Source organism: Notolepis coatsorum (assembly GCF_963971535.1).
Source record: "Notolepis coatsorum genome assembly, contig: SUPER_1_unloc_1, whole genome shotgun sequence".
In the NCBI taxonomy this organism is placed as follows: Eukaryota; Metazoa; Chordata; class Actinopteri; order Aulopiformes; family Paralepididae; genus Notolepis; species Notolepis coatsorum.
The window spans coordinates 1-10000 of NW_028174886.1; the positions used below are offsets into that span (position 1 = coordinate 1).

The window sequence follows — 10000 nt, forward strand, 5'->3', positions numbered from 1 at the left end:
CCCCCTCTCTCTATCTCTCTGTCTCTCTCTCTCTCTCTCTCTCTCTCTCTCTCTGACCCCCTTCTCTCTCTCTCTCTCTCTCTCTCCACCTCAGGACGGTCCGTATGAACATCCACACCAACAATCAGGTGACAAGGATCTACAACGTGATTGGTCGGATCACAGGAGCCCAGGAGCCAGGTAGAAAAACAGACCTTCACTCGACCAATCACAATCCACCGGCACCATGTCACAAGTCACATGATCATCACAATACAAACTACGAGCTGATTGGGCGTCACTGTATCCTGTGATACATTTAGTCATGGTGCCATTTCATTCGACATGGTCCATTTTCTTTAACCCTTTCACCGCCACACTACCAAATGGTTAACCCTTTCACCGTGACAATACAGAAGGTTAACCCTTGCACTGCCACACTGCAGAAGGTTAACCTTTTCCGTGCCACACTACCAAACGGTTAACCCTTTCACTGTGACAATACAGAAGGTTAACCCTTTCACTGCCACACGACAAAGGGTTAACCCCTTCACTACCACACTACAGAAGGTTAACCCTTTCACTGCCACAATACAGAAGGTTAACCTCTCAGGAAGATGAGGAAGCTTCAGGTCTGACCATCAACCCTGCAGGCTTTCTACGAGTCCTTTGTGGAATCAATAATGTCCTGTACGCGTCTATACTTCCCACAAGCAAGTTGTCTTTCCGCGTTCCCGTTTTGCGCTCTGATTGGCCACGCACGTTTCTGGTCATGTGACATGTGCGCCCAATCGTGTGACGAGCAGTGTCTTAGCCCATTTCCACGTCGCACAGCCTGCAAACTACCTAACGCCTAGTTTATCACTGGTTAAGCTTAGGTGACTCTTTCGAAGTTGATTAAGGTTAGAGTTTGGAATCAGGGCTGGTGTTCTATCGCCATGCTCTAAGACAAACTCTAACCTTAACCGACTTCGAAAGAGTGCCTAAGCTTAACCGTCCAAAGAACTTGCCGTCACACAATTGGGCGCACATGTCACATGACCAGAAACGTCAGTGGCCAATCAGAGCACAAAACGGGAACGCGAAGGACAACTTGCTTGTGGGAAGTATAGACGCGTACTGTACCCCCAGACCGGTGTGTGATCCTGGGTATTCAGGCTGTACTGTACTGTACTGTACCCCCAGACCGGTGTGTGATCCTGGGTATTCAGGCTGTACTGTACTGTACTGTAGCCCCAGACCGGTGTGTGATCCTGGGTATTCAGGCTGTACTGTACTGTACTGTACTGTAGCCCCAGACCGGTGTGTGATCCTGGGTATTCAGGCTGTACTGTACTGTACTGTACTGTACTGTACTGTACCCCCAGACCGGTGTGTGATCCTGGGTATTCAGGCTGTACTGTACTGTACTGTACTGTAGCCCCAGACCGGTGTGTGATCCTGGGTATTCAGGCTGTACTGTACTGTACTGTACTGTAGCCCCAGACCGGTGTGTGATCCTGGGTATTCAGGCTGTACTGTACTGTACTGTAGCCCCAGACCGGTGTGTGATCCTGGGTATTCAGGCTGTACTGTACTGTACTGTACTGTAGCCCCAGACCGGTATGTGATCCTGGGTATTCAGGCTGTACTGTACTGTACTGTACTGTAGCCCCAGACCGGTGTGTGATCCTGGGTATTCAGGCTGTACTGTACTGTACTGTACTGTACCCCCAGACCGGTGTGTGATCCTGGGTATTCAGGCTGTACTGTACTGTACTGTAGCCCCAGACCGGTGTGTGATCCTGGGTATTCAGGCTGTACTGTACTGTACTGTACTGTACTGTAGCCCCAGACCGGTGTGTGATCCTGGGTATTCAGGCTGTACTGTACTGTACTGTACTGAACCCCCAGAGCGGTGTGTGATCCTGGGTATTCAGGCTGTACTGAACTGTACTGAACCCCCAGAGCGGTGTGTGATCCTGGGTATTCAGGCTGTACTGTACTGTACTGTAGCCCCAGACCGGTGTGTGATCCTGGGTATTGAGGCTGTACTGTACTGTACTGTAGCCCCATAGCGGTGTGTGATCCTGGGTATTCAGGCTGTACTGTACTGTACTGTACCCCCAGACCGGTGTGTGATCCTGGGTATTCAGGCTGTACTGTACTGTACTGTAGCCCCAGACCGGTGTGTGATCCTGGGTATTCAGGCTGTACTGTACTGTACTGTACTGTAGCCCCAGACCGGTGTGTGATCCTGGGTATTCAGGCTGTACTGTACTGTACTGTACCCCCAGACCGGTGTGTGATCCTGGGTATTCAGGCTGTACTGTACTGTACTGTACTGAACCCCCAGAGCGGTGTGTGATCCTGGGTATTCAGGCTGTACTGTACTGCAGTGGCGGCCGGTGGGTACTTCGCCACTAGGGGCGCTATACCAAACATCTCTCCCTCTCTCCTTCTCTCTCTCACACACAGCGCGACGTGGAATCGATTCGTTACACAATCAGACCTATTATATACCAAGAATAACTTCAGTATGAGTACAGGGCTGTACACATATTTTGCATATTGTTAAACGAGCCAAGGCTAGCTATTAAACTATGGATATGAATCGAAAATCTGGGACCCTGATGTAAACAAGACAAACGTATTTCTCTGGTCTGCATCCCCTTAACAATTGTGTGTATTGAGCCGTACTGTATTGTACCCATTCTGCAATCTGTTAATAAAGTTCTCATTCATTCATTCATTCAAACATAGACGATATTGAACAAGCCATAATCCACGTATTTTCAATCCGAGAGAGCTGCAGTAGTTAAATCAATGAGCCATCGACATAGTCAGTGTGGTAACGACGTAACGTTATTATTGCATCCAAGATTGATACACGGCTGGCTAGGCAGTTGGTAGTCATAGTCTTGTGTTATAAATAGTGCTGTCAGGCGATTAAAAAAATTAATCTAATTAATTACAGGATTTGTAATTAATTAATCTAATTAATCGCATTTTAATCGCATTACCATTTTATACCTCATATTCTATATTCTATAATCATATTTCAAATTGCATGTGTCCGGGTGGCAGAATTCAGTACTGTATCTACAAAACCTTCTGTTTATTCATCTTCCATCTATTAATTTGCTTAGATTTTTCAGGTCTGGTCAATTTGAGCATGGTGTTATTCACAGTCAAAGATAAAAAAAAATGTATTGATATTCTCATTTGGTTCATTACAATTTACTCAAAATAAAATGTTCATTCAATCAATCACAGCGCAGATTGATTGATTGAATGAAAATGTTATTAACAGATTGCAGAATGGGTACAATACAGTACGGCTCAATACACACAATTGTTAAGGGAATGCAGACCAGAGAAAGACTTTCGTCTTGTTTACATCAGGGTCCCCCATTTTCAATTCATAATGAATTGTAAGTAAGGGTGCAACTTGCACCGTACAATCCATTCTTTGTGGATCTAGCCCACAGTATTTCTGACACTGGGAATACATTCCCTGAGATTCATAGATGTCCCTAGAATCAGATACCAAGAACATGCAAATGGACCATATTAAAAAAAAATCTGTAAATGTGTATTCTACATGCTTATGGAATGAATGAGATACAAAAAAAATATTATTATTAAAAAAAAAAAAAAAAAAAAAACTTTTTTTTGTAATTAATTTTGAGTTAATTTTCATAACGCGATTATTTGCTGTGTAATTAATTAATCTAATTAACGCGATAAACTGACAGCCCTAGTTATAAAATAAATAAACAATCAGCAATGTCTCGCTTCATGAATGGCCAGCAGTAGCCTAACAGTACTGCTCCTAAAAAAAACTATTTACAAACGTTAACGTTAACGAGAGAGAGAGAGAGAGAGAGAGAGAGAGAGAGAGAGAGAGAGAGAGAGAGACTCACTGTTTAGTTGAAACGTCCAGGGCAGGAGAGCTTGATAAACGTGTATAATCCACTGATGATGTATTCCAGACCACTGTCCACTGTAGTCTGTCTCCAGACTACATCCGCCATATAGCTTGTTAGCCAAGTGTTAGCTCGTTAGCACAACACAAGTACATTCCTTTGTCCATTTCCGCTCGAACAGACTGCAAACTACCTGGCGTTCTATCGCCATGCTCTAAGACAAACTCTAACCTTAACCAACTTTGAAAGAGTGCCTAAGCTTAACAGTCTAAAGAACTTGCAGTCACGGCAGGCTCTAAGACAAACAGCTGCCTGCATCATTCTCACAACAACACAACTATCTCCACCGACCAACCTAGGAACCAACCTAGCCGGAATAACCTAGAATTGGAACATTAGAAATTGGATTCGGCCAATCAGAGATCGTCTCTGTGAAATTCTGCTACGGAAAAAAATACTGGCGTCGGCCAATCAGAGAGCGTCTCCGCGAAATGCGGCTACAGATATTCTTGACGCTACTGGCTAGACCGCTTCAAATCGCGCCCAGATTCCAACATAATAGTCATATTCAAGTTTCAAGTTTCAAGTTTCTTTAATAGTTGTCATACAGAAGTACAGAATACTTTTGTACAAAATGCTTCTTACTGTTGCGCTCCAGAGACTGTGCAAGACAAGATAAGTATGAAATAAAAACATAGTAAAATTAGAAGTAAAAAAAAAAGAGGTCACAGTGTTCAGTTTAGACATATGTACAATGTTCGATGCAGAATAGACGTAGTTACCATACAATATACAATACTGTGCAGTGTACTAATATACAATACTATATAGTGCAAGGCAGAAATGGAGAAATGGGACGAGGTGCAATTTAGGTACAATTCACAGTAGGTGTACGAGTTGTAGTGCAAATCCTTTATCAATAAATATAAAGTGTAAGTGTGTTTGTGTGATCTAAAGTGTGGAGAGTGGGTGCTGCAGTGTGTTGTTTGTTTGAGTGAGTGTGTGCGTGTGGGTGTGTGTGCTGTGTGCATTTGATGGTTGTTGCATAGTGATTATTGTTCGTTTAGCGATTATTGTTCGTTTAGCAGCCTGATGGCCTGGGGATAGAAGCTTCTTCTGAGTCTTTCTGTGCTCGCCTTAAGACTCCGGTATCGCTTGCCTGACCGCAGCAGTTCAAAGAGGCAGTTGTTCGGGTGGCTCGAGTCCTTAATAATTCTCTTAGCCTTCCCCTTGCACCGCTTGTTGTAAATGTTCTGGAGGGTGGGAAGCCCCCCTCCAATTGTGCGTTCGGCTGAACGTGTCACTCTTTGTAGTCTGCTACGGTCTTGTGCAGTGCTATTCCCAAACCAGGAGGTGATGTTGCCGGTCAGGATGCTCTCTATTGTACATGAGTAGAAGTTCCTAAGGATCTTCTGACTGACTTGGAACTTCCTTAGGCGCCTGAGGAAGTAGAGGCGTTGTCGTGCCTTCTTCACAACACTGTCAATGTGTGTGGTCCATGTCAAGTCCTCGGATATGTGGGCTCCGAGGTACTTGAAACTGTTCACTCTCTCAACCGGTGCCCCGTCGATGCTGAGGGGGCTGTAGTCCTTGACCCCCGACCTCCTGAAGTCCACAATCATCTCTTTTGTTTTGCTGACGTTCAGGGAGAGGCAGTTCTCCTGACACCACTGTGACAGGTTCTCTACCTCTTCCAGGTAGGCCCTTTCGTCGTTGGCAGAGATCAGGCCCACCACTACTGTGTCATCAGCAAATTTGATGATGGTGTTGTTGTTCCGCTGTGCTACGCAGTCATGTGTGTACAGGGAGTAGAGGAGGGGGCTCAGAACACAGCCCTGGGGGGCCCCTATGTTGAGCGTGATGGATGAGGAGGTGCCGTTGCCGGCTCTTACCACCTGGGGTCTGCCCGTCAGGAAGTCCAAGACCCACTGGCACAGGTCATAGTTCAAGCCCAGGTCCCTGAGCTTGGCTATGAGTTTGGAGGGGACTATGGTATTGAATGCTGAGCTGTAGTCGATGAACAGCATTCTCACATAGTTCCCCTGCCTCTTGTCCAGGTGTGATGCTGCTGTGTGCAGCACATGGGCTATGGCGTCCTCCGTGGACCTGTTGGGGCGATATGCAAATTGCAGAGGGTCCAGGTTGATGGGGAGGGAGGAACAGATGTAGCCCTTCACTAGCTTCTCAAAGCACTTCATGGCTATGGAGGTGAGGGCTACAGGGCGGTAGTCGTTGAGGCAAGCGGGCGTAGATTTTTTGGGTACAGGGATGATGGTGGACTTCTTCAGACAGGTGGGGATGACAGCCTGTTCCAAGGACAGGTTGAAGATGTCAGTGAATACCGGGGCCAGTTGGTCGGCACAGACTTTTAGGACGCGGCCGGGGATGCCGTCCGGTCCTGCTGCCTTCCTGATATTCACTTTTTTAAAGATCCGTCTCACCTCATGCTCTGTTACCCTGAACACTGAGTCTCCATCAGCAGACCCCCCCCCCCCATTGCCGTGGTTTGTAGGCTGGTGTTGTTATTCACAGCCTCAAACCTCGCATAGAAGGAATTGAGATCATTTGCTAAGGAGATGTCACTGTTCAGTTTGAGGGGGGTGCCTTTGTAGTCTGTCATTGTTCTGAGGCCCTGCCACATGCCTCTAGAGTCAGCCTGTTCAAACTGAAGTTCAACTTTATCCCTGTAACGCCGTTTTGCCTCTATTACTGCTCTCCTGACGTTGTATCTTGCCATCTTGTGTTCTTCCATGTTGCCTGTCACCAGCCCGGTGTTGTATGCTGATGTGCGCACTTTCAGAGCCTCACGGACGGATTTGTCTACCCAGGGCTTTTGATTTGGGTAGATTTTAATTTTGGTGGAGGGGATTGTTTCTTCTACCTGAGTACAGACATAGTCAATCACTGTTTCGGTGTATTCGTTAATATTGGCTGTGTTATCACGGAATACACTCCAGTCTGTGCATTCCAGTACAGCTTGGAGTGACTCCTCTGACGTCACGGCCCAACGCTTAACCTCTCGCGAGACCACCGGCGTTCGCTTGAGACTTTGTTTGTACTTTGGCAAAAGAAATATTGCGGCGTGATCGCTTTTACCGAATGGACTAAGAGCCTGTGACTTGTACCCATTCTTAAATTGCGAGTATACATGGTCTAATATGTTCTCGCCTCTGGTGGGACAGGTCACATGCTGATTTTCACATGCTGAATTCGGCAGCACCTTTTTAAGACGCGCGCTGTTGAAATCACCCAAAACCAAAATGGCAGCGTCAACATTAGCTGCCTGGAGTTTGTTTACCTCGTCGTGAAGTTTTGAAAGTGCGACCCCAGTGTTCGCGTGTGGTGGAATGTACACTCCGATGAGGATGATGGACGTTAACTCTCTTGGGAGGAAGAAGGGTCGACATGTTATCGTAATAAACTCCAGGTCTGGGGAGCAGTGGTTAGACAGTTCCTTTGTGTTGCCTAAATCGCACCACTCCTTGTTTATCATGAAGGCAATGCCGCCTCCCTTCGTCCTTAGTGACTCTTCTGCCGTCCGGTCCTTGCGGAGAATGAAGAAGTGGTCTGCCGGTTCTATTGCGTGATTCAGGACATCTGGACATAACGCACAACGCGTTATGCACTGATTGGCTGTGACGGATACAGCGATCAAACTGTGACGCGCACTCAGAGCGCTATCGCGTATAGCCCGGGCCGAGAAATACGAAAAAAAAATTAAAATAAAAAAAACGTGATGTCACTTCCTGCTCTGGAAAACGAGTGTTTTTTAATTGCGATAATAACGTTATATTGTGCATTGGAAATACAAACATACTTAAAATGAGTAAATATTATTCATTTTAAACATGTTTATATTATTTATAGGGCTATAAAACAAAAAACAAAAAGATACTTATTCTTGTTCTACTCTCATATAACCAGGCAGGGCCTGAAGGGGGGGCGGCGCCCTAGCGCCCCCCAGTGGCGGCCGCCACTGCTGTACTGTACTGTACCCCCAGACCGGTGTGTGATCCTGGGTATTCAGGCTGTACTGTACTGTACTGAACCCCCAGACCGGTGTGTGATCCTGGGTATTCAGGCTGTACTGTACTGTACTGTACCCCCAGACCGGTGTGTGATCCTGGGTATTCCGGCTGTACTGTACTGTACTGAACCCCCAGACCGGTGTGTGATCCTGGGTATTCAGGCTGTACTGTACTGTACTGTACCCCCAGACCGGTATGTGATCCTGGGTATTCAGGCTGTACTGTACTGTACTCAGGGCCGCCTGGGAGAAATGCGAGGCCCTGTGCGAGATTTAAACGCGAGGCCCCCCCCCCCCCCCCCCCAAGGTAAAAAAAAAAAAAAAAAATGATATAATTTTTTTTTTTTTTTTTTTTTTTTTTTACAGTCAACATATTCGTAAATAATAGCGCTGCCCGAGGCTGGGCATGATACAGTCAACATATAGCAAGAGAGAGAGCGAGAGAGAGCTCCCGTTCTACAGTCAATATACAGTGTACAGAGAGAGAGACACATTGGAAATAAATTGAAATGCTATTTGGCCCTAAACAGAGAGTACACAGTGGCAGAATACCTGAGCACTGTGACTGAAGATCCTTGACTAGGTACAGACTCAGCGAGCACAGCCTAGCCATCGAGAAAGGCCGCCATAGGCAGACTGTGTGTGTTAGAAAGAGAGAGAGAGAGAGAGCATGTGTGTTAGAGAGAGAGCATGTATGAGAGAGATAAGCAAAGATGACCCCCTAAAGGATATTCAACTTTTAATGAAAGAACAAAACAGAAGGAAAAGATAACTTCACAAAGGCAACATGAATATACATAGATCCAAAAGGACAAAGATCAACACTTAAATCCAAAGAGAAGAGGGTCTATACCAGAGAAAACAAAGCAGCAAGGAGCCAATGGCCGACAGCTAAAGGCTAGCCAGGTAGGCTACTGACACCAGGCCACACACAGCTTTGGCCAACGGCCCAACGCTACCCAAGCTACACAAACGACCAAGACAATGAATTCACACACAGCACATGTCGTATCTCCAAATGTTGTGAAGTAATATATGTTTTGCCTGAAAAAAAACATCGTTATTAACAAAACATTCGGGAGGGGAAGGAAGGAAGAGTGGGGTAATGTCATGATTTTCATTAATCTTACCTGCACCAAGGAACGCAGGGCGAAAGGCCGCAACACAGGTCTCCACGTTGACGAAAGGCCTCTCGCTGGCGGGACAAAAATAACCCCCTGCTATTCTCACGGCTAATGTCAATGGTCGTAGCACAAGCTAACAGCTAACTCAAGGCTAACTGATAGCATCAAACGAACGTTCCCAGCCGAGCGCAGCCGGCAGCTAACGTCGTAGCTAAACAGCTAACTGGCTAACAGTTAGCTCAACCAGGCTATCGCTAACCATTAGCTAACGCAGAAGCAAGCTATGCGGCTACATACAGGTGCTGACACCAGGCCACACACTGTTAGCTACTAGTAGTACTACAACAGCTAGTCGGCCAGTTTAGCTCCAGAGAGAGAGAGAGAGAGATGTCCACAGCGGGAATAGAATAGAGTTAATAGAATAGGTTAAAAACTCACCAAACGTCCAAGAGGATGGAGACAACCGCGTGGAGTTGACGAAGTTCATCTGCCAAACGACCATCCTCTTCATCTTGGCTGTATGCGCTGTCTCTAGGTTAGCTAACGCTAGTTAGCCTTTAGCTAAGCTAGCTACTAGCCGACATCATCATGGCTATACCATGTCAAGGCTCCGGCCATTTGTCCCGCCAGCGAGAGGCCTTTCGTCAACGTTCCTTGGTGACCGACCGACTGATAATGACCGACCTCTTTCTTCGTCTTGGCTGGCATAACTAAGCATAATAGTCAAAAGCTGCACGCGCGAAATAGTCAAACGCAGCTGACTCACGCCGGCGTACTACACATGATGTAAGTAACCACTCCCTTCGTTGAAACCAATAGTATGTCTGCTGCAGAGCCCCAGAGGCTGAGCTCCAATAGTGAGTATGTCTGCAGACCCAGGAACAAGTCAGACACATTCTACAAACGTGTCTAATGTGAAATATATAAGCATATAAGCAAAACTAGATTTTAGGTCTGTGATG

At 46.3% G+C, this 10000-nt stretch overlaps 1 protein-coding gene across 1 annotated transcript in view; it reads left to right on the forward strand.

Moving 5' to 3' along the window:
• The first annotated feature begins 100 nt into the window (after positions 1-100).
• The window catches only part of naalad2 (N-acetylated alpha-linked acidic dipeptidase 2), a 44813-nt gene continuing 34913 nt past the window's right edge, over positions 101-10000 (forward strand). Inside the window, exon 1 of the mRNA XM_084338482.1 lies at positions 101-180. Coding sequence (XP_084194608.1) covers positions 105-180 — 76 coding nt within the window. The 5' untranslated portion in view covers positions 101-104. The remainder of the gene's footprint in view (positions 181-10000) is intronic.